At 46.7% G+C, this 25734-nt stretch overlaps 2 protein-coding genes across 2 annotated transcripts in view; one reads left to right on the top strand and one right to left on the bottom strand.

The window, feature by feature from the left end:
- ANTXR2 (ANTXR cell adhesion molecule 2) overlaps positions 1 to 4113 on the top strand; it is a 112180-nt gene extending 108067 nt beyond the window's left edge. Inside the window, exon 17 of the mRNA XM_083836059.1 lies at positions 2259 to 4113. Within this exon, the coding sequence (XP_083692185.1) occupies positions 2259 to 2297 (39 nt within the window). The 3' untranslated portion in view covers positions 2298 to 4113. The remainder of the gene's footprint in view (positions 1 to 2258) is intronic.
- The window catches only part of LOC310899454 (uncharacterized protein), a gene marked incomplete at its 5' end in the record, with an annotated part of 283288 nt that overhangs the window by 43893 nt on the left and 213661 nt on the right, over positions 1 to 25734 (bottom strand). The window lies entirely within an intron of this gene.

Below are 25734 nucleotides of genomic sequence, written 5' to 3' on the forward strand. Positions count from 1 at the left end.
AGCTACAAATGAAAGCAGAACATTTGCACTGACAGGTGAATTGCAATGTTAATTTACACTATGGGAGAAATACTGCAACTCCCCCATTACCTGTTTTCTAAAGATGTTTTGCAGTGTCTTGCTTTTGCATTATGGTATCAACTCAGAAGAAAAGTCCTTGTTGTCAGTGTATATTTAATGTTCGCTTTGTCGTCAGAAGTGCTTGACTTGCAAAGCATTTGTGGATTTTATCCTCCAAAAATACTTTGCTTCTACTGCAGAATTCATTTTGATATGCTTAATTTGAAAAAAATCAAATGTAAAGGCCCATAAAGATGCACCATGCCTTTTTACTTTGCCTTTAATGGAATCTCTTAGTGCTCCTGGTTTATCTCTTTGCTTCTCTTCTGCATTTATAATCCAGATGGTAGCAGCTAGAAGTTACCACAATTACCCAACCTAACTACTCACCACTTCGGTATTTATCATACAGTTGACAGGAAGTGGGATTATTAGAAGGGCATTAGGAAAAAAAATTCCTTGATCTGTCGTGCACTGTACATTCAGTCCTGCGGTCCATCTAGAAAACGCTGCCCCTTTCACACCAGTCAAGGGCAGGTGCCAACTGAGACCTGACTGAATAATACCAGATAGTACTTGTGTGTAATTGTCCTCTGCCATTACCAGTAAAACATCTAGCTCAAAATAAATACATGGAAGTAGTATGAAATTCAGGCCTAATTTTGTTTGATTATGCCATAATCTCCTGTCTTTAAAAAGAAAGTAGTAATTTTCCCCCAAAATATGCATCATTAAATAGGATTCAAGAAATAAGCATGGCTCCATACTGCAAAACTAGCAGAGTTTGATTGGCATCATCCTTTAAAGGTCCCTTAGAAGCTGCCTCATAGGCACCCCAGTTTACTGGAAGTCATCGAGTAGGAAATAAAAGGAACAGAGGAAAGAAAATATCTCCAGCTTTTTTCCTATTCTCCTAATTTCCTCAAAAACAAAAAACATCACCATCAATTAGCTGAGGAGACTTCCAAGTAAGATCCCTCTCACCTCCGTGAAACCTGCACACCTGCGTGTCTTTGCAAATCTCCCCTGCATCAGAGAGGTGCAGCAGGCTGGCAGAGAAGGGGAGCACTGGTTCAGGACCCCCGCGTGAGGTGGGCACCCAGCTCCCGCAGCGAGCAGCACCACCGAGGTGTGAGCAGGGAGCGGTGCTTCGGCTGGGCAAGCCACCTCCCGTGCTCCTTACTGACCACCAATGCCTGACTCGGTGCTGTGCAGCCCACCCCAATGACAGACTTCGTAATTAGTGAAAAATTAATGACAAAACATTCAGTAGGTCTTCGCTAATCCTCCCACATGCTCCTTCAGGCAGTGCGTAGTACTTGCACGTGCCTTGGAGAATGACTTGCTCTGCATGGAGATGCCCCGGCCAAAGGCGCAATCAATACAGGCTGTCCTTCTCCATCATGGAAAGAAAAGGTGCTGTGCCCAGAAAGGCTGCCCAAGTGAGGAGCTGTTCTGCTCAGAGCACTCCTGAATTCAGAAACCAATGATCAGTGTGGAGCTCGGGTCTTGAACTAAGCTCTGAGAATGGGCATTTTTTCAGTGCTTCTCAAATCAGTAAAAAGGGGTTATGAGCTTCACTAGTGGATTTGACTCACACCCAGCTACACCAAAAGCTGTCACCCGTAAGGAACCACTTACAGGAGAAGGGTATTTACTCAGGTATGACACCATGAGAACTGGTGCACAGCGATGTTAAGCTCATCCGAAGACACCTTGGAGGTGCAGAGCTGGGGTTACTGCTAATAAAACACAAGTGCAAGTCAGCAGCTGCTCCGCTAACCAAGTCACGTTTATCTGCACTGTGCTGCATGAAGATTTGGCTCGGTGGAGTGAGAATCTGTCTTTGCTATGATCTTCCTTTACTGTGTGTTTAGATAGGTTTTATTTTGCTCCCAGAAGTTTCTGAGAATTTCAGATTGGTAAATTATCCTCACAGAAGACCTCGGAGCGTTCAAAATGTGTCTTCTGTGTCATCACTGCTTACCTAACAACCTACATTTCTAAGTCAAATGTAGTACACTTACTCTGGGTAATTTCCATTAATTCTTAAAATATTTTTCATGGGTGTGTTATTTTCACAAACATCTGAATTTAAATTACAGCCTTCCTTCAGCATGTAATATTCAGCATTTGAAAGTCTTCGTTGCATTCATTACTTCACCCACCAATAACGGCTTCTCTCTTTTTCCCCCCAGGGCCGATGTATTAACTTCACCCGAGTTCAATCTCAGTAGAGGAGGAGAAGAGGATACAAGGAGGAAATACAGCCACATTGCCACTTTTCAACCAAGCAGAGAGAACTGAGCACTGCCCTGTGTTTCTTGGATGAAGCCTCAACTCAGAAGGTTTCTGCATTCCCCCCTCCCAGGAGCCAGCATTGCTGTGCCAAGCCCTTATGTTTCACCACCGTACACTCCTGCTCTGTGACTTGCGACAGTGACAAGCAGCATTGACTTGCATGCCTCTGCTTTCGTAGAATACAAAGGGAGAATACAGACAACCAAAGATAATAATGTTTTTTTACTTTTTTTATTTTTTTAAGGACTACAGATTCTCAGGACATAATGTGCTTTAAGCAGAGATGCAGAGTTTCTCAGATGCGAGGATGGCACGTGTTATGTAAATAGGGACTGCTTGCCAAAGGCGGAGGATAAAGCTTCCCACCAGGCTAAGCAAACGCAAGAGTTCACTGCCTTACAGCGATGTCAGATCACAAAACCCTTCCGAGTCTCCCATCGCATTGTGCCTTACGGGAACCTTCTGACTGGAAATCTTGTCATTCTAACACTGAAAAGTGCACACGCATGACAAAATGTAGACAGGATGCCTCAAGGTATTGGTAGCAAGCAAGACTTTGCCCTTTAGTTTTTGAAGACACCTTTCTTTCATTATGCACCCGGGACAGGAAGAAAATTAATAGAGCGTTATTCCACAGGAAGACAGCCTGTAACCAGAGATCTTGAGCGGAGTTGGAGGGACTGATGCTTCAAGACCTTGACACTGTGGCTGGTGTTTTTTTTCCCCTTCCTGCATTCAAAGTTCAGTAGCGCATAAAACATCATCATCTATAAACATACCTAGCAGTAGTAGGCTTATGTATTATTTTTTTTAAAATTAAAAAAGCAGTAGCCACTAAGCTGGTATCTCAGGGTTTTTCCCCCCCCGAATCTCCAAGGGCTCTTCAGCGTCACAAGCCAGCAACTCTCTTTGCATGAGAATTTCAAAGTTTAATTAATATAATTAAAGGCAACAGCAAGCAGCAGCCTGTGAAGATTTTGCTCATCTTTTTTATGCCTTTTGACATTGAATGACCTATTACTGTATGTGCATTACTCGGTTTTCAAGGGGGCACCGAGCATTGGTTGAGATTCAGCGGTGGAAAAAGACCTCCTTCCATCAATTTAGAAATTAAATTTACAGGAGCGCCGGCCATCACAAAACATTGACAATGTATGTATTATAATTTTTTAGAAAAACCAGTGTCGTGTCACGTCGACGATGCCAAATTATGTTAGCGTGAGCGGAAACACTGTGGGGGAGGAAGGAGGGAGCAGCTGAAGAAAAAGGCTCAAATGATCCAGTCACTTTCGATACTGTACTTCAGATGCAAAATGGATATTCGAGTCGAAACCTGACAAAGCGCGCCTGCTTTGATGGGAACTGGTATAGACAATGACCAGTGGCTGGGTCAGTGGGATGTCTCTCTGCGAGCAGGGAGGCTTATCAAATGACACTAAAAATAAGTTCAACAACCATCACGTTTGAGGGGAAAAGGCGAACATTTCACATTTGGTGGGCATGAATGTGTGCAAGATGGAAAGAGCAATGCGATGCATCCTGGTCTAATTATCTCCTTTGTGCTCTTCACTGAAATTGCAAGGGACATAAATAATTCTTTTGGTCGATGTCCAAGTTCGTGGCACCGCCCAAAGAAGCCTACACATGTATCCACTCGCTTACATCTTTTGCTTGAGTTTATTTATGTCACTGGTAGCCTCATCATCAACAGCCATGTGTGCACATTATGCTATGAATAAAACGATTACCTAAGTTTGCGATCATTTCTTCTTCTTCTCCCCCCTAGTCCCGTGTCCTCTTCACAACTTACACCTTCACTTTGCCAGGTGCACAGCCATCCTTGACCCCAGCTTCAACAGACAGACCACCATCTCGCGGCATCGCGCGGTGTGCCAGAAAGCCAGTGGCAGCCCAACACGGGGGCTGCTGACTGTCCCACAATTATTTAAGACACATCAGACACCGGTACGTACAGTATGCAGCATCAGTAATGGAAGCAGAGCGATGAAGCTCCCACAGAGATGGCTCGCCGCTACTGTACCTAGGGCAACTGCAGCTCTGATACCGATGGCCGTTGGTTGCGGATGGTCAAGCACAGTGGGGTAACAGAAACTGATTTTACCCATGAAGCCCACCCATCAACAAGTCCTTGGTTTCTATCAAGCTACTGACTAAACCTCTGTGTCTCCTCCAGCTAAACTTGAGATGGAGAACCCAACTAAGTGGGTTTGCTAGGACGCAAGGCATTTCACATCATTCCTCACAATGCTGTAGCAGTCCAGGCAGAAACACTTACCTCATCAGACAAAGTTATGAACACCTCTGCTCACTTTTACTTGTTTTTCCTCCCTTTTTAATGTAAATGCTACACTTCTTTTGAGTTAACTCTGGAATTTTCAGCTTGCATTTTGAGCAGTGTGTTGCATAACAGGAAAACATGCAGATGAAGAGGATTTTTTCCTCACATGTATCTGTTGTCTCTCAGAGAATATTTGTAACGAACAGAGCCACAGAAATGTAAATCCACTCATAATCTTTTGTCCTCTATAGCTGTCTATCCATATTCATTAGAAACTGTGGAATGTGCAATTTTTCACAGAATGGCTGATACCAAGCAAAAACATATTTCAGGTATCTACAATGATTTTCCCTTCTAATTGGCATGATATTACACTATGTTACACCTTCTATTTAGCTGAAGATGATACCCTTAGAGTTTCATTATTATACAGTGCAGAATATCTGTCACAAATAATGGGGGGGGGGGCAAGAGGCACAGGGTAATAATGTTTAAAATCCACTGATTCAAACTGACACAAAGTAAGACTTATCTGGCACGATAGCTTAAAATGCTTGAGAAAAACGTAATCGGTAGGTTTAATGCAGTGCGTCCCTTGTACTGTTTCACACCTTGGGTATCTCCGTACAAAAAGACCATGTCCTGATAATGGCTTTTCTGTCTATTTGAACCTGCCTAACCAAACCTAACAGCATCTTGAAAAGATAAATTAGCATGAGTAATCCAGAAAACTGCCTCCTTAGAAGTATGCATAAACAATGCTTTAAGAAGACGCCAACTGTTACTTCAGTATCCTATTTTTATGTCAAGGTGACCCTCAAAATACACATGGACAGCAACTGCGGGCAGCGGGTGGGTGCTGTGACCCTTCACGTGTTAAACTGGTTTAGGAGACTTAAGGTGTTAGAAAATTTGGGGAGAAAGAACGCGTATTCAGAGCACCCCTTCCCAGGAAGGAACATGGTTTTCCAGGAACATGAGCTCCTTGTTCCCAGTCCTATCAGGTGGCCCCAGCAACCAGCCCATAAGACTGCCATTCCAAGGCAGGCTCTGGAGATGCCCGCACGTTCCCTACGTGCCACGCTACCGTTTGCTTCCTGTCACCAGTACTCGGGACATCCTGGCTTGGTCTCCTCTAGAAAGAGCAGAGGGTACAAAACATGCACTTTACCTTGCAAAACAGCACGCTTGGCTGTTTTATGTTGCAAACATGAAGATTAACACAGAGCAAAGAAAAGAATAACTCTTAAAATAAATAAATAAATAAATAAATGAATGTCCTGTTCCATTGCAATTAAAAAAAAAAAAAAGCTTGAGAGATGGCAGAGTGGGTTTTCTAACGAGTGGTACGTTATTTCATCCACCTGCAGATGCCTTGTACTGCACAGGCACTGGGCATTCACTTGTTTCCTTATCGCTGAGATACAAGTTCTGCCTCGGGATCAGCTCTGTAAATGGCACACACCTTGCTCACAAAGAAAACATACCGCGGATGTACAACACGAGGCACAGCTATTAGGGGGTAGGAAGTGCCAATTCCAGGCGATGAGAAAATCTAAATAGATTCTCACATAGATGCCACCAGCTATATTGAAACCTTTTTCAGACGCAGTATCAGGCAACAGGAAAAAATCTGAAATGTTAGGAAAATGGAAAGTTGGTTTCACTGTCTTCATGCTAGATTCCCTGGTAATCCTAGATGTCTGTGAGTGCTGTTCACAGGCAAGCTGTTTAAACAAAACTGGGTCTCCGTGAGGCATAAGCAGCACTCTACAATAATCTCTGATTTTTTAAAAGATTTATAGGTGCTCCTTTTAACTTGACCACGCTATGAGAGAGAACGCACACCCTACCACATATAAGAATATCACCAACAAGAACGACGCGTTGCTGAAATATTTTTTCCTGAAGAGCAATGTGCAAAATGCATAGAAATACCACCAGCCAGCCTTGAGGAGCTCCGTTACAACTGAGAGAAAGCAGAATTTATATCAATGAAAACAGTACTGGGGACAGCAGAATATCCTAAATATGACAAGACTGTTTTTATTTCATACATTCTGATAACAGGAGAATTTAATTGGCTGGAGTTAATATGAAATAAAATGAAAATGAATTTTAAGGGTTCCGTTTTAGTCAGCTTTTAATTTGAGAACTACAGCTTTCATCAAACATTAATCCGCTGGGCTTAAACAAAGGGAGACAGGTGAGGCTGATCTTTGTACAGGGTAAGGTGAGGGAATTTTCTTAAGAGCCACGATGCAGGTTCATTCTGAGTCACAAACACTGCATGAAAACCCGGGCTGCCTGGTAAAAATTCATGCTGGTATTTTTCTTGCAGGAAATTACCATGCCGCATTTCTCCTCATCTAATCGCCCTTAATACGACATCACAACTCTGTATTTTACATACTGATATTTACTTAACGTCATCATATTAAAATGTTCTAACATGTATGCATTGTGGATGCAATCCTGGCTCTCTCTTTTTTTTTTTCCTTCCTTTTTTAAAAGCAAAAAATAACATTATTTTTAACAGTCTCGGTAAACAGCACCTCATGCAAGTCATGTTTATGTCCCTTACCCGTAATTTTGATAGACTATGAACACACAGTTATCCGGTCTCTTCGAAATTAGTGGTGACATAAGACTGCACTGCTCATTGTTTTCACTTTTAAGCATGTCTTTACAATTCAAATCATGTTGACGTATTAAAAAAAACAAGTGGAAGTCACCGGTAGAGTAGGTTTTACCTTTCACTTTTCCTCCCTACACGTGGAATAGGACTAGAGGATTTTGTGTTCTGTCACTTTAGACAAAACATAATCCTCCTGCAGCTGGAGAAGTATCTCTTTTATTCATCTCCATTTCGTCTGCAGGGAAGGGTAAAGAAACTGAGTGCTATCAATTACATTTTTCCAGGTGGGAAAAATGCACATTTTATCCTGTGGTTATTGACTGCTACCTCACAGCTAAAATAACATTGGTCTTCTGCAGAACAGTTTTCTTTTTTCTAGCTCATTGGGAAGCAGCAAAGGTGCCATCACCATCTGTCTTCAGATTTTAGCTCACTGGAACTTCTTGCTCACAAGAGGAGCCTCTGATGAGAATTTTGGAGGCTAAAGCCCACGATGTTGGGAGGTAGGGCCTGACTCTGGCTGCTCCCACTTGTGCCTCACACGCTGCTGAGGGTGCCGCATCTCCCAAGCATGTCCCATGTAAGCATGTCCCGGGGTGCTCTGCAGCAGGCACATGCCTACCGCTCAGTAGCTAATCCAGCAGTGCTGATGGTGCAAAAGCACGGCTGACTTCTCCGTCCTGTGGCCACTGTGGATTGGGAAGCACACCATGGCCCAGAGGATCTCCCAAGAGAGTTGGGAGGAGCACAACGTTAGAGTAATGCGACTTGGACGTGAGGGCAGAAGGCAGCGGTGCATCTCATCAGCCCCACATCGATGTGTACACATGTTCACAAGCAGTCCTGAAGAAAGTCCTGAACCTGTGCAGGAATGAGGACAGCCAGCAACAGGCTCCATAGACAGCAGCTTTGACAGCAGCCTGCAGCTACACAGAGGTTTCCTTTTCAAAGAGTAATCTGCTTGGTGGTGGGTGCCACAGAAGGGGTAAATGGTCCTCTGGAGTCCAAACTTTCAGCCTGTTCTACACTGTCAGCAGAATGGGAATAAATAATGGGGTTATCCATGGTAGAAGCCAAGCTTCAGCATTACAAGACAGAAACGTGTCCTTCCATGAGGCTGTTAGAGGGGGTTGTAGGTTTTACTGTTGTTTTCAGCAAGGAGGAAAAGGATCCAGCCCAAGGAGCTGAGTTTGAAAATGATACCATTAAAATGGTAAACATCTGAAGTCACCAGGAGATGGACAATTTATACCAACAGAGGAAAAAATTGAAGCAGGTAGGAACCAATCAAGAACTTAAGAGATTACAGTAAGCGAGAAGTAAATGTAACATTTGCTAATGAGCATTTTCTAAATACCTCTTGTGCTGTTACAAAATTACTTTATGTCAAAATTTCTAGTAAAAGCCTTATTAGACCTGGCATGTACTATTTTATTTCACAAATCTGTTTCACATTGGCTCAATTAAAATTGTTATATATTTTTGGGTCTTGTGTAGGTGCCATCTGTTTAACAGTACAAGTGGGTCCTGTGATGCACTTGTAAATTTTCTGCTGCAATAATTTTTTTAATATAATGAGGGACTTTGGATACAAGAAACCGCCTATATTCGATGATTTTTTAGTTTTTGGCAGTAAACTTGCAATGATTCTTACCGTGTTACAAGGATGGCTCTGCATCCTATGGAAAAGCAAACAGTTGATCTACATGTTTGCACCGAAGTCATATTATTTAATTCACACTTATTTTTTTCATTTGCTTTTTCTGCCTTATTTTGCAAATGAGCTTATCTTCCCCAAAATGGAATCCATAGGAATACTCTCAGCTGGTTTAATATGGCTGTAGCTGTTCCCTTCCATGGAGCTACTGGGACTTGTTGAAGTCTTTGTTGAATAGATGGTGAAGTGCAAGTGTTGCAGGACTGCACCTGGCTGTCTGAAGGACCGGGTCTCTGCTGCTTGTGTCAGCATAGATTTGCCCATTATTAAATCCTCTTTATGGAGAAACAAAACCTATCTGGCAGCAAGGGGCCACAAAGTCACCTCCAAGCCCAAGGAGCTCTGTGGTTCCTCGCCTCACAGGTATTTCCATGGGGGCTGACTAGACTGGGTGCTGTTCTGGGAGACCACAACCCCACAGGAGCCCTTCCCTGCTCGCTCATCCCCTTTGCTGATTCTGAGCTAAGTTACAGAGGAAAGCGAAATATTCTCCTACATGAGATTTGCTGGCAAGTTGGTTACTTGGCTTTTGATGCCAGCGTGCCAGCAGCAACCTGAAGCGGCAGAAGCAGCCAGGCCCAACAGCTCTCTAACTTTTGGAGAACTTGGCCTCAGGTGTCCTGGGAATGAGGACACAACACACACCAAAACACCCAGACACCAGGGGAGGCTTGCAGGGTAGGACCGACCCTCACCTTGCCCACAGCAAGAGCCATGAGTGAAGCCAGGACAGCACAAGGGGCCCGGAGCTCCTGGGGAAAATCTCGCTGCACCCAGAGCTGCACCAGCCCGAGCATGCCGACCGTGCACGGCTCAGCCACAAACCCCATCCCGTCTGGCACGCGCTGCCACTGGTGCTGATGCCAAAGCTGGTTGGAACAAAACACCCAAGTGTCTCGTGAACATGACTAGGAAGAAGGATGCACCTTTCTGAGGTGAAATGCCATCTGCACAGAACTGGTTTGAGTTTAGTGATGCACTACAGCAGAACAAAAAAACCTGGGGACAAATCTCCTGCGCAACAACATTCTTATACTTTGGGTTTGTTATGACTGTCATTAGCTCTCGCTATTACACCACAAGCACTGAAGTGCTGTTCCCAAATCACAACAAACGACAACAAAACTCCAAACCCAACCCATTAGTCAGTTTCCCTTTAAAAAATGTAACCTCAAATTCTTCTGCTGAAGTCTCTGTTCAGTTTCAGGAGAGCAGTATTCGCAGTGGTGACAGTGCTGCAGCTTATTTTGAAACACTCAATTTTGTTCTGCAGTCCAGAGAGAGATGCCAGATTTTAAGCACGCCAAGTATATATGCAGCAGTTCTCTTCTCCCTACAGTGCAAAGAGCTCAGCTGCCTGCAGCGCTGCTCAGGATGCTCAGCAGGGTAGTTCCCAGTGGGCACTGGAGATCAGAAAGAGAACTGGCTCACTACGAACCTTCAGACATGCTTTACCTTGGTCATCTGTGATGCCCTTTTTTCCCCCCTAATTTTCCTTGCGTACCCACTGAGGCTTGACTTGCTTACAGTGGTAAATGTGTTTTCCTTCCAAGCAGGCTGGGGACAGAGGATGCCCTGGTGAGCACCAGTGGGGGCACCAACACTGCCAGCCTCCTGGCACTCCTAGAGCAGAGCCTTCTCTGGTAACAGAAAGCAAAGAGAAGTTCTTCATCATGTCACAAATTTTCTAAGATACCATTAGAGAAATGGATGCACCTGAAATACGCTTCTCATCTGTTTGTGACTTTTGCTTAGAAAATTGAAATCAACTGCAGAGAGACTCCTCTTTGACTCAACAGTCCTATAACTCACCCAGGACTTTAGAAGCCATGCATTCTGGCAGAGCACTAGTGCTGCCCCTTATTCCTCCGGGTAAGCTTCTGACACCCAGGGGAACTTGTCTGGTCTGACTGTGCTGCTACACAAAGCATTTTATTTACAAGGCAACCAAACACCAAAGCAAAGAACATGGACCACTGAGACATACTGGTGCCCCAGAAAGCATTCCACAAGGCACCCCGTGGTGCCTTTCCTCCTTCCAAAAACTGCTCTGTGTTACCCATGCGCTGAACAATTCCTTAGTACTTGGGACAGCTGCTCAGGGTATTGTCAACACTCTGAATATATTGTATGTATTGACAGAACTGCAAAATGCTGATTAAATTATGTGCTTTAGCCAACCTGTGTAGGGAAAATTAATTGAACTGCAAAACTGATGGGTTCAGTGCTACCTTGTTGGAATGGGGAGGCTGGGCTATGTAATGCTTGATCTCCTCTTATTTGATTAGGCAAATTAGGAAACAACAGTGTGAAATGCATTATTGTACTAATATGATGTCCAAAATGTGAATCTCATTAGAGCTCTGGCCTTGATGCTTTTTGTGTTGATTCTCTGTAAGCTGTGAAAGAATAAGCAGGCCAGAAAGATGTCTTTTTCAAATTACATCGGAATTGCCCAGTAGTAAATTGTATTCTGAGGCGTTAGTCCCCGCAACATCTCCTTACCAAAAGCATTTCTAATCTTCTGGAGAAAACATCTCTGGATGCAAAACATTCTTGAAATGGAGGTAGATGAGGATGGAGCCAGAGAGCATCACCTCTTGATGTAAACTTGCTTAGAAGTGAAGGCTGCTGTGGAGAAAGGAAGCTTTATGGGGTGAGCCCCTTAGGGTAGCACCAATGCTGCAGCTGCCCCAGTGGGTGCCTGAGCAGTCAAAAACCTCCTTTTGCAACACTGGGTAAAACTTATCTCAGTGAAGGCACAGTTGGTTTGGGAGAAGGAAGTAAGAAAGAAGTGAGGAGAAAGGCCTCTCTTGGAGAAGGGCTTGGGAACCCTGCTAAGACCAAGCGTTCGGCACTGGAGAGGGCTAAGCCACTGCGACGGCTGCACCCATGCTGCTAGTGCTGGCTGCAGTACCCCCTCGCGACATCTGCCTCTTCCAGGAAAGGTCTGAATTCAAGGTCACTCCGTAATACTTGGGGAGAACAAACATATGGTATAGAAGTAAAACAACACTGCATTTCATCTGGAAGAGGGTTTTATGAGAAGAGCCAGTTCAGATATAAGTTGGTAAAGGGTCACTTCACAATATAGCCCTTTCAAATTGCAGTTCAAACTCAGAATTAATTATCCTTTCGCTGTCTTGGGTTTTCTTTTCTTTTTTGCTTCACATTAACTGCAGCTGAAATTATTTTAAAGCAATGATCTTGAACGTCATGTCCTTCAGCTGGCCCTGAAAATCCATTTTCAATGGAAAGCCTCCTTTCTTTTCCAAGATTTCTGTTAGTCTATAAAGCTCATCAAGGCTCTGGTTCTCTAGGGGTGTCAGATGCTCGGATAATACCCAGGTGCCTGCTGGCTGGACCACTTCCAAGGTACTTTATTAGCATGAATAGGCCAATCTGAAAGTGGGTTAACTCCTTCGGCTTTCAGAGATACAGCGAGAGTCCTGCAGCAGCAGCGCGCTTTGCGCGTGTGTGCAGCTACAGCTCCAAATTCTGAGTCATCAAGTTGCGAGATAAAAACAGAACATCAAGGGCACTAAGAATAGGCTGAGAGACACCAGCTTGAGGAAAAAATATTTGTTTTCCTGCAACGATACCTGTAGAGAAGGTATCTAAGGCCAGAACTATTCAGAAGCTCCCACACTTTGGAAACGTCACATTCCCCCCTCCTGTGTTAGCTCTGGGCACAGCAGAGAAACAAGGTGGCTTTCCCACATGAAGCCATCGCAGCTGCATTTCAGGGAGCTATTTTCATCCCTCAGCTGCTGGCAGCCCCCAGCTAGAGCTGCAGTTTAGTTATGGCTGTCAGTGGCAGGAAAGGCTCTCACGGCCACCAAGCCAGCAGCACCACAAGTCCGCACGCCCCAGCACAGCCCCAGGGCTCCTAAGTCATGCTGCCACGATGCCGTGTGGCACGATGACACACCACGAGGTAAGTCTCAACACAGGAGGGGCACGCTGGCTCCCTGTTTTACCTTCTCATTTTGCATGTTTTTCCAGAGGAGGGGAAAAAAAAGAGTACCCTACATCCCACCCTAAACGTATTGCACAGGTGATGGTCCCAACCCACATCAACCGAGTGCACAAATGTGGATTTTGGAGCTGGCCCCAGGCTGGAAAACCTGCCTCTCTCACCACACATAGGGAATGCTTTCATTCGGCTTCCTGCTGCAGAAAGCTTTGTGGCTTTTGCCTGGTGCCAGGGTTTCCCAGCAGCACCGTACGGGTCTGCTCCGACTCTCTCTGACCCCCGAGCTCTGTCTTGTCAAGCAAACGAAAACCACGGCTCCAGAGCTGCCTTCGGCCTCTTTCTGCATCTCCCCCAGCTGTGAGGCGAGGAGGGCAGCCTGGGCAAAGCTCAAGCCAGGCTCAGCAGTCCCCAGGCTGCATCCCCTCCCAGCCCGGCTGGCTGAGTGCACGCCTGCGGCGATGTTCTGCCTCCCCTCCCCAAAGCCAGCCCGGCGGCGGGTCTGCAAGAAGAAGGTGACTCCTGGGGACCACGCAGCGCAAAGATTTCCCTCACCCTTCTCTACCCAGCAGTGGAGATTATTCACGATTCCTGAATAACTACTTCAGGCAGGATTTGCAGCAGCTTTCAACCAAAGCTCAGCACTGCAGCTTGGGAACAAGTGGGACATTATCACTGACATCAGCCCCCAGCCTCTTGAGAACGACTCCCTGTCAGTTCGGTGGCTCTCAGGACTGCAAATGATCCTGCTGGGCAGAGGCTGGCTAGAACATGGTGCACTGGACCTGTTTCTTCTTCTGCAAGCCTGACCGAGGGGCTTGCTGCAGGAGCAGCCACAAGGGACAGGGGACAGAGGCGCATGGGGCGTCACAGGGACATCCTGACCTTCAGCTGCACCGACGGCCAGCAGGCTGGGAGTGGTTTCCTAAGTGACTCACAAATCTCCTCTGCCCTAGTGCTGATCTTGCCAAGGAGAAATCTTGTTGGCACCGGCCATCGCTGCAATACATTAGATGCAATCACTGGCGACGAATGTCACGCTGCTCTGCCGCTTGGACATGTTCTGAGTGCTGGCACAACCTGTGGTCACCTGACGAAATGCAGCAAAGAGCGGTGTGGAAGAGAAGAAACTGAGACAAGGCTTAGCTGCGGGTCCTTGTGGTTGTGCAACACACGGCTGACAGCAGACCTGGCAATGAGCAGTTCCTTGGTAGCACAAGATACTGGCTTTTCCTGTTTATGTTCCCCAGAGAATAAGAAAAAGGACTCATACCAAAAAATAGCAAGTATGCTGAAAGGCAAAACATGGAATTCTGGGGTCTGCTTGTCACCCCTGGGGTACCTAAAATGTTCCTAGAGACATACTTTTGCTCAAATAAACTCCATATATCCACAGCATCCCTCTTACACAGGCTTCCTCATTTTTTTAAGTTTTAAATCACCTTGCTGGAGGCTCAACCCAGGAGCTAAAGAGCTCCCGTGTCTTGGAGGAGCAAGGGCACATGCTCAAATATTTTGAATAATGGCAGTCCACGCTCAAAGTCTTCGCCGTTTGTTTTCCCTCTGCTTCCATCAGGGCTGCGTTCCCAAATGCCTCTTGTCCTACAAAGCTGGGGGCAGAGGCATGCTGTCACAGTGCTCAGTTCCCTACATGGCCTGTGCCTGTCTGAGTGCCTCCTGCAGAACACTGCTGCCAGCTGCTCGGTAGCGTGGCCGAGACGTCCCTCAAGTTCCAGGCTCCCCATCTGCTTCCCGTCCTGCCAAGCAGATCCACGCAGCCCTCCTCCATCCGTAAGCCTCTTGCTGCAGGAGCAGAAGAGCCTGATTTCTTCTGCAGGGTGTGACCTGCCATATGGGAACCCAAAAACCCGAGGACGGCGCTCTCGTCTCCACCACAGGAGCAGCTGGCACCCTGTGCGGGTAGGAGCAAAGCAGACATGCCGGTGGCACAGGAAGCACTGCAGGTCGCGCTGCTGCCCTCCTTTACTCCAGCGCTTCCACCAGTGACAACTCCGCAGCTGTGCCACTTGTTCCCTGCTGGTTTGGATGCGAAGCCCTGTGTCCTGGTGCTGGCACACTCAACGTGCCACATCCTGCCCAGGGCAGCTCCGTCCCCCGCTGCAGTGCAGGAACGCAGCTCCTAACCAAGGTGCAACCACAAGCCTGCACAACAAGTGCTATGGGACTTTTTTTTTTTTTTTACACTAGCTCTGTTTATATCCACAATAGATCCAACAGTAAATAACCCCCCTCCTGTTTTTTTTTCTCTTTTCCGCATCCCTTTCTCTTCCCATACCATCTCATTTCTCATTATCATGAGCTGGCTTCACCGATGAAATCTTTGCCTAGAGCACAGGATAATTTTCCATAAAACTGCATGTGTGATATTGCCAACATCTCTGGTGTCTTTTAAACTTGGTCTCCTCCAACAAATACCCAAAGGGAAAGCCTCAGCTACCACGATTTCCTCAAACATAAAGTGGAAGGACTAACTGAAGCATCTCAGGCAGCATCTAGTTGCGTGGCAACTAGAAGAAAATGTTGACCTCTTCTTATTACTGGCCTTCTTACCTAGAGAGAGACAGCAGGTGAATACACAAGAGAGGTCTTATTTGGAGTTTTTTTGGCCAGGCGCTGTTCTGTAACCTCATGGGGTTTCTGTGCCCTCCTCGGCAACACAGGGCTTGGGGACGAAGGGCCTTCGCCCTGCCCACACTCATCAGGCAGGGTGAGGAGGGGCTGTGTCCCCGATCAAAGCAAGCAACCACGAAATCAGGCGAAGCAACTGAGCATGTGAAGATCCTGTCATCACACGCTTAAATTAAGAACGGTGAGCAGATGCCCTTGACTTTCCCGTGATTTGAGAAAACTTAAGCCCCCTGCTTGGAGCTCCAGCGCTTTGCTTTAGAAACCAATGAATCAGAAGGGGCCGCTGGTCACATAACCAAGAGAACGATTATCAGGGTGCTGCACCCCTTTCTCTATGACTGGCTCTTCAGCCCACTCACCACGAAATGGCTGAATTGGAGGGAGGTCTCCTGTTGACCAGGAAAACACCACTCATGGGCTAGTGGTATGGCACAGAAAGGCAAGCACCCACCTGCTCCCTGCAGGTAATCAACCGGGGAACATGCCTCCTCCTCTTCAACCAAAAACTGCTAGAAGGACATGCCACAGCATCATCCCTGTGCTCTCCTACCCTTCCGTAAAGAAGGCTTTAGTGCCAGCCCTGCTGCAGGTACCTACTGCTGTACGTGCTATTGATCATGGCTGATGCTTGATATGGAGACCTGTGTCACATTTTAACCAGACACAGTTAGCCTATTTCCTCCAAACACTAACCATGAGATATGCTGTGGTTCACTAAGTCAAAGACTGAACAGAAGAGGTGACAAGGGCTCTAGCAGGAGGATGAGCCCAGGGACCACTCACTCCACCATCTCTGATCATCAGAGTTAGGCAGACCAGTTGTTCCTAAGGCCCAAACAATACCTGAGCAGCAGTAACAGTTCAGACCAAGTGCCCATCCAGTCCAGTTTCCTGACACATGGCAGACTCCCTCTTAAGAGTATAAACACAGAAGAATATAAGAATGGTGCAAACACGTGTATTTTCCCTGCACGCTCTCCCAGGCCACAGTTACCAGCTCAGCAATGCCCTGATCCAGGGACAGGGATTTTTACACACCACTGCTGAGGTCTCATGGTCTCACCCCCACCCTTTCATAATACATTTTTTCTTTCATTTCCAACATGCAGAATTGGACCATGCAAAATTAAAAATAAAAACTAGGGCATTACCTGAAAAAAGATTGTAGGGAACAGCTATTAATTCAAGCCACCAAGATGCATACAATTTGAATAAAATACCATCCCACAGGCATCCTTTAAAGTTTTATAAACCAAAGATCGAAGCCAGTTATATAGGACTGCTTAAGGTCGGTTTCCACGGTTTGAAAGCAAGGGGCTGACAGCACAGGACCTTTCCTTGGACAACTTGCTCACCTGCACCTTGCCTGGGGGCCACAACTGAATTCTTTTTCAGAAACAACGCCACGAAACATTTCTAAGGAGATTTTTACACTTTATGTCATTTCTGAGGTCCTGTTGCAAACAGAACTACATCCACGCAGCATTAACCAAGAAGATTTTGGTAAGGAAATGTCTTTCGGAGACTGATCATTTTGCAGGTTTTGCTTTCAGGAAAGTAAGGTAAATATATTCTGCAAAAGGTACTTTTACAAATGAGGCTTTGCTGCATTCCTGTTTGATGTTCATTTCTAACTTTTCCCACAGCGGTTCAGCTATTTTGATGGCAATTAATAGCAGCTTCCTGACAGCCTGTTTTGCTCCTAGAAGCGCTCCAGAACACATTCCTGAGGATTTGTGTGAACTATTCTCTGCATCACCTACACACACCTTGCTGCCTCTGGTGCTGTGCAGGGAAAGTTGGTGCAGAGCCTGATGGCAGCTGGGGGGCCTTGCAGTAATCAGTGTGTAAGGAGGTCGTGGTGGGCACAGCACACCACGAATCCCATCCCACGTTACTGTTATTTCTACCTGCAAGATGCAGGTCAGAAAACCCAGTGCTTTGCTTTGGCTGCCCTTGGTACTTCCCCAGAGTCCCCCTGGCCGTACCCAGCTGCCAAGAGGCAGCACCAGTGCTCAGGGCACGGAGCACAAGAGCAAGCTGCAACATACATCCCGGACCATGCAAGGTTTGCTTTGGTACCAAGGTACTGAGCTCCTAGGTGAAGCACACGTGCTGCCGTGTTCTGTGTTCAGGATAGGAGATCATGCTCAGTGCCCCCGGTTCCTCTAAACCACGTTTTGTGGTAATTCTCTGCAAAGTGACAAACATATGGACTGCAGGACTTCTCCGAAACTAGCCCCTAACATTTTTGTATCTGTAACTAAATCGAACCAGCTGATGGAGTGGCTTTGCTACTTCAAATAATTTCATCTGAACAGACCATCTGCTAACCACCAAAAGTCCCCCCCCTCCTTTTCTTTTATTATTTTGCAGGGCAGTATTATTTGACACACAACGTTCGCGTCCAATCCAGCCTGCGCAAGTCAGCTAAAGACTGATTTCTTTGGCTCCTGCAATTTGCTCGTGAAGCTTCAGAAATGCTGAGGTGAAAGCTTCTCTTCAGAAAGGGAAGCACACCATTTCTACTTTTCCTCATACATAAAAAATGGCATAAAAGTATTTTTTCAGGCCATTTTGTTTTCTTTTCTTGAGAAACACCTTTTTCTTATAAGCAGACGGAGAAGGAGGTGAGGTTTTTGCGTCTAACAGGAGAGCAAAACTGAGCATCGCAGAAAGAAAACACACCCTGGGCAGCGCACTTTCTGATCGCAGCCGTTGAGACCTAGTGTCTTGAGTTTACACGCACTGTAAACTCTTTGGTGCAAACTCACCACTTCAAATCACCAAAGAAAGGCTGCCCCCTTTGGTTTGTAAACCAGGGAAAACTGTCCGCTGCCGAAGCATCACATGGTGTGGAGAGGCCAGCAGCGCAGAATTAGGAAAGAGCTGGCAAGTGTGAGATTTCCCCAAACACGCTGAGGAAATATGAATCCTTGGGAAGAGTGAAAGCAAGTTCAGGCCTTCTGCAGGACGGGGATGTCCTGGAATGCAACTGGAATGGCTCCCGTCTTCCCCTGCTGCCCGAGGGACACCCCAGGGCTGAGGCAAGGCCAAGAGGGGGGCAGATGCCCCATCTCGAGGAACTTCCTCACCTGTACAGAGGCGACAAGGACTTCTGGAAGCAGCCGATGTGATGCTGGGTGCCTCCAGCACCCAGATGTTCTGCCTGGGGCGGCTGGTGGCACCAGGTGACAGCACTGCCCTCAGACCGCAAAGGCACCCACGAGGTCAGGCTTTAGTGACAAAATGTCTGCAGGACAATGAGACTGCATTTATTTCTATTTGTTTCTCGTTACGTAGCTGCTTCAACCAGCAGCTGAAGTTAAATAGGACTGGCTTAAAAGGTAAACATTTCTCACAGCTTTCTCATCAACTATATTAAATATAGTCATAAAAAAAAAGCCCCACAATATTTTCTGTATTTGCTGAAGGATGACGTCCCTCCTTGCCTTAAGCGTGTGCCAGATTACTCATAAACCTGGACCATATGCCACTGCAATTTACTGATGGGCCCAAGCTGTTTTGGTAGATACAAAATCCGAGGGGATTAGGGAGGCTCGATCCACGCTGAAAACAGAGCAACAGTGGTGGGGCAGCTGCTTGCTCTCTTTGCTCGCTCTCAATTTAGGTCAGCTGCCAACAGCCCGCCCTGACTCGTGCTGGAGCCGAGCTGGGCCACGCTGCTGGGGCACCCGCGCCCACGGGGTGCTGCCAGAGCTGAGCCGAATGGCCTCATGTCCAGGCAACAAGGGCTTGCTTCCTCTCGTCCAGCAGCCCTGCTAGCTCCCTGCTCATGGTTAAACCTGGTGCCTGCACACACCTGGGGCTGTGGGTCAAGCCCACGCGTGGCAGGGACCAGAGCAGTCACCTTCCAACAGCTCCAGCAATGCTCCCTTGGGTAAATCTCGCTGGGGGCCCATCCAGAATGTGGCCAGCACCATTGCTCTGGTTTTATTTCCCCAGACCAGCAAGGGGGCTGCTTGTCAAGAAAGGAAGGACAGAGTCCGGCTCAAAGTACTGCCTGAAACATGGGCCCCTCCTGGGCAGGTACCAGCACAGAGGAGCTCAGCCAGACTGTGGCTCTCGGGCAGTGCTTCGGCTTCCTCCTGAAGAGGCTGCCGCTCACGTGAAATATCAAATGACACAAATGATTGCTGATTCAAGAAAAGCCCATTTAATCCCAGTGGTACACACAGTCCAGTTGGCCCACGCAGCTACATATTCAATAACGTCCTCACAGCATCACTGGAGACTCTTTCCCCTCCCCATTATCTCAATTTTTTCTTTCCTAAGCTCCTCCTTGCTTACAGCTGCCCCCCACGATGAAAGGCGCCACGTGTCAACCAGGAATTACAGAGCACTGCAGGGAGTGCAACAGCAAACTGCAGTCGGAGAGGTGGGTGCGAGCACCCCACATTTCTCCACCCAGATGAGTGGCTCTCCAGGACACAGCTACCATGCATGCAACTTCAAAGTTGAACAATCTGAACCTTTCCTGCACAATATTACTTCGCTGGCTGTAATTTGGGACTGCAACTTCTGAACACTTGCAAGACCCTCGTGCTAACAGAGCTCAACTCAATTTCCAGCTGTTGGAGCTAGCAGAGCGCTTCACTCAACACAGTGGCTTTGTAACCTCGCAAGTATCGGTCCCACCCACAGATTTCACTGCTTGGTGCAAATAGATCTAAGTGCAGCCATCGCTTTTTTTAAGAGATCACAACTGTAACTTCATGTTCCTCTGCCTGACAGCCAACACACATCAAAAGCTACTGAGTTGTACCTGCTGGGCTTTAGAGGTAGGTATGACGGAGCCTGACAGCTAAGGCTTCAATCAAAAAGCCCCAGCTCCAAGTTTTGTGCAGGGTGAGGCAGCTGCTGGCTTGCAGCTGCACCACTTGGCTGCTCCCTCTCCTCCGACAGAGGAAGCTGTCCTGAACCTTTGTGCCTTCACTTTCAGACCCTGACATGGAGGGAGGACCAGCACCCTGGCCCCTCCAAGCCACCCACCACACACAGCTCCAGTGGCACTTCAAGACCTATTCTTCCCCTCCTCAGGAGGCTCAGGCCCCCGTTATACTGTGTCCCATCTGCTGTAATAAATATTGGCCCTAAATCTTCATTTAGGCTAAAATCCTTTTGTATCAGTATTGCAAAATAGAGTCTCCATTGCTTTGGGAAAATGAGTCCTGTGCATCCAGCAATGGGTTGCCAGGAGTTGAGGACTGCAACGTCTGATTGAAAAGGCATTTGCTTATTTTCCTACAGATTTGTCCTCCTTAACTTTCTTTATCACTGCCGTGTCCCAGAGTGACCCTGACATGCAAATGCCTTCTCTTCTGGGCCAGGGTGGCTGAGACGGAATACGGTTACTCCCTGCTTCTCGCGCCCAGATGTGCAATGCAGATAGGGTTTGCAGAAAGGGACAAGGTCTGGCTGATCATAATCATTTACAACTTTTATTAAACCCATTTTCCGTTCTAATTATTATAATAGTTCCCAAAAACATCATCCGTGGACTTTAAGTGTCTCATTATTGTGTGTTTTAATGAAAACTGTGGAATTATCTCGTGCTCAGTGCCACATGGCCCCATATAGCAATGACAATGCTAAATAATTTTTAAAAATTTATAGTTTACAAGACGTATTTCCCATCTGTGGCCATGTAGTAGCTCCCAAATGCATTAAATTTCATTACATTAACAACACCTCTTAAAAGCAATTGGCTTAACTCCACAGGATGGTTTTATAATGACCCGAGAAGTGTGTTGTAATGTATACACATGTTGAAGATTAACAGTATCTGAGTGCTACCAAAGCAACTCAACTCCACGTCCAAACCAAGTGCTTTCATCCTTCAAAGCAATGCAATGCTGTTCAAAGTACTGATCCCATTAACACAAACAAAAAGAAGTTCCTTTTGGCACTCTGCAAAAGCTCAGCCCGACAAGCAGAGCTATGACAGCAACGAAAACCTGTGGAGTTTAAAGTGTAACGTCTCAAACATGATTAATCCCTGGGGTGAGATTAGTAGCAACTTCTTCTTCCCTGCTCTCCCCAGAGACGTTCTCTGTTACAAGGCAAAAATACACGAACTGTGCCCAACTTAAAAATTGATTTTGGGACGGAAGCCAGACCAGATGGTTAGAAAAGCTAAATACCGTTGATTTATTTCTTACCCTTTACGAAGCAATATTAGAGACAATGGACCTTATCAGAACAAATGAGAATAAACATGGGGATGCAGCCTCAATAGAGAATTAACAACCAAAGCTACCAGCTTCTATTATGCAATGATTAATTCTGAATTTGTGCAAGTATTATCAGCAGAAAATGTCTAGCTTTATCTATCGAAACCAGTGCCAAACTAGACAACCTTTTATGTCAGTGCTCTTCATTTGCAAGATACCTCAGAAAAAAAAAAAAAAGAACGAAAAAAAAAGTGCAGAAAACACCAGGGTTTGTGCTGCAAAGTCAGCTGGAAAATCAGCTTAAAGACCACCCTGCTCTCCAACCCCAAGGAGGCAAAAAAAAAAAAAAAAAAAAGCCCATGACAATGCCACAAACCAAAAGCCTCTGCAGAAGGCAAGCCTGTGGGTCCTCACCAAGCAAGCCCCTGAGATGCAGCCCCAAGCCCAACACCCTTCCTCCCCCCTTCCCACCGAAACAAGCAGCTGGCCACTGCCCCTGTGTGCCTCAGTTTCCCCACCCAGAGTCTGTCAGGACCTCCCCGCTGGTGCTGCAGCGTGGCCGATGCTGCCTCTACACAGCTCCCCAGCCCGCTGACAGAGACAAAAGGCACGAGATGCTATTTCCTACGTTGTGACTATCGGGTACTCCTTGTAAACAGGTTATATTCATTACTTAACAAATGTTTACCACTGTCCTGTATCACCCTCAGGTTCGACCAGCTCTGCAGAGAGAATATTCAGCGCTGCTTAACGGCTGTTGGCAACAAGAGGAAATGGACTTTCTGATGGAAATGTTCAAGGCCTGTTATTTGTGAGATGCAGCTGAGATGGGACGTAATGAATTTAGCCCTGTTTCGCTTCATTTACCGTAGCTAACACATACAATAAAAGTTTAGTTTATATCTGGTGCTGCCATGCATGAATATCTCATTATAACTGCAAAGACTTTTTATTTTTATTGGGGCCCGTAACAGCACTGTGGTATGTTAATTATCAGCGATGTAACAGAAATGCAACAAGCTTTCCTTCCTTCCAGGCAGGACTTCCTTCCACATGGGCTAAGGAAAACCAAGGGGGCCTGTCCCGGGCCACTATTTCAGCTGGCATGCTTTATTAGATGACAGCAGCAGTTAAGAAGGATGAGATGCAGAGCACAGAGCAAGGGCAAGGAACTCACTTCCCCAGAGCACCAGCCATGTCCCCTCCCTCTAGACCACACCTTCACTGCCACCCTCTAGACTCCACACCTCTAGCGCCTTTCCTCTAGCTTTCTGCCACCCAGAGTACGACCTCTTTTACAACAAAAACATACTGAGATTCATTTGTTTAACTAAAGGGTAGGCTGCTGCGGCCCCACTTGGCTTGGGCAGGGTCTCAGCACACTTCAACAGCTCACAGCGTGCCTGGAGACGTACGTATGGCACCACCTGATGAGGGCACACTCTTTTCTCCAAAAGGGAAGGGGACAAGGCTAGTGGGTCACAGTCCAAGCAGACACCGGCACCAGAAACTTAGCAAGTGTGATCGGATCTGTTTTAGGATATCCTGGTCTGCTGAACATCCTGGATATCAAGAAAGCTGCAGTCCCACATGTCAGACTCATCAGTGGTGAGACCACAAAGGTGATGTCAGTCCTGAAATGTGGCTAGCAGGAAAAAAAAAAAAAAAAGAAAGAAAAAAAAAAGAAAAAAAGAAGCAGCAAGTCATCCTACCCTGCCTTTGAAAGAAGCCGTTTCCTCTGATGCCTGCCCCACTAGAGACATAGGCACAACTGGTGGTGCCAGTAAGGCCACGTGCTATGGCTTGGTGACAGTTTTTTTAGGAGTGTTGGGATTTTTCTTAGGAGAGGAAGAAAACCAGGACCTCGCTAAAAGCTAGGATTTGTTTCACATTCAGCTCCAGGCACAGGAACCAGCTGTTCTCTACCTCTATGTAAAAAGACTTCTTTGAACACAGCTTATCTGCTCATGGCTTCCATGAGGTCACATTTCCCAACCCTTCCACAACATCCCCGAAACAGAGCCAAAGAGAGAGGAGCAGCTGGGAAAAGGTGGAGAACTTTTAAGGAGTCCCTGCAAAAGGCACACACTTCCTAAACTTCTGAGAAGCTGGAGGCTCACTAAAAAGGGGATAACAGTGAAGGCACACAGGAAGGAACTCCAAATGTAGAAAAAGACACCCACTGCTTAGCCAGCATATGCAGTCAAATACCAGCCCACAGAAGACTGAGATGCTTATTAGGTAACATAATAATTCAAACCAGATGTCTTTTACAAAACTGAATCCTTAAAAACATTCAGTGACTCTTCTTCCTTTCACTAACACTAATATTCTGGAAAACTGCACGCTGAGTGTTGCTCAAACTGTTAGCGCTCCAAGGGCTGAGGCTGTGGTGAGTCACTGCTGCATGCCGTGACCTTTTGCAAACCCTGTGCAGAACTGAGCAATCAGCTGCAATCAGAAAATCAAATAAAAATAATTAAAAAAAATAAACTGTTCTTTCTTTGGGGCTCCCTCCCAGTGTCAGTACGGAGCTCAGATCCGGTGCAAACAAGTGCAAAGCTCCTAGAAGCAGTAACTTGTGGCAGTTTTCCACATTTTTGCCTGGAAGAGAAAAAGAAAGAGCAGTGGCTGGTCCCATGCTCTCCTAACCCAGCAGAAAGGATTCTGCCCAGCAAGGTACACCAAACTCATCCATGCTGTTCCTGAGAGGTTCAAAGTTGGACCACAGAGACCTGACCTGTCGAGTAATGATTTTGATCGAGTTGCTCGCTTTGCAGTAAGGCATTAAAAATCTGCAGCTGAAGCCCACGTGCTCACCCAGTCAAAAATAACCTAAAACAACTTGGAAGGATTGACAACTTAGTGGTAATGGAGTGAGCAGGCTGCCAGCTGGATGTGGAAAGCTTAGAAATCCTTCCTTCTCTCGCTGAAGGAACACCAACTGCCAGGCCAGCCTGGGATGACTTTGCGGGCCATGGTTCATCACAGGGCAGCAGTGGAGCAGGTGCTCCCCTGGGGGACAAGAAGGGACTCCCATGCCACTCGCCATTTTGGCTTTTGGGGGATTAGCCTCTCTGTTGAGAGCAGAGCCTTCCCGTGTGGGTTCAGGTCCTGCTGGCAGGAGGGAGACCCCAGTGTGCAGGCGTGTTCTGTTTATTCAGCTCCTCGCCAAGCTGGAGAGCTGGGACTCCTCCCTGACACGTGGGGCCTGCGCCTCTCCTGCCCCATAGCAATGGGATGGATGCGGGGCCGCGCCCCCAGCCCAGAGGTGGTGGCAATGCAAGGGGTTTGCCAAGCGTGCAGGGGTGGGAGCCTTGATAAAGCTCCACGGCTCCAGACAGCAAAACAGGAACATACTTCACTGCTTCTCATCAAACTTCTCCAGCCTTGTTAATGCTGTCCTGTCCTTTAACTGCAGCTGCGACTTACCACTAAGTCACACTGCTATTCACAGCTCATTCTCTCCATTTGGCTCCTTTAACAAGTCTCCCTGCCAAAAAACAAGCAAGGTCTGAGCTGCAATTCTTCTCTTCCTGACCTCTTCTTTCCTTCTTCAGTTTCAGGAACTTCCTTTCATCAGGAGGGCTTTCTAACCTTCCACCAGCATGATCTTGAACCTGGTCTCAGGCTGCAGGCCTGGTGGTGCGGTGCTGTGGCCAAAATGCACTTACTGCTCCCACTTCCAGGGGACTGGCTCTTGACCCAAGTAGCACCTGGCAGCAGAGGGTGGCCCCGGGCAATCCAAGATCCCATCCTGGGCAGTTCATCTGAGAAGGACTGTGGTAGCAGTGGGGAAACACAAGCTTTGGCAACCTTGGATTTCACTAGACAGGAAACCTGATTTCTCATGGCTTTCTAGAGTTTAAACCATTAAGTACAAACATACTACTTGTAAGTACT

This window comes from Anser anser, assembly GCF_964211835.1.
Source record: "Anser anser genome assembly, chromosome: 4".
Classification (NCBI taxonomy): domain Eukaryota; kingdom Metazoa; phylum Chordata; class Aves; order Anseriformes; family Anatidae; genus Anser; species Anser anser.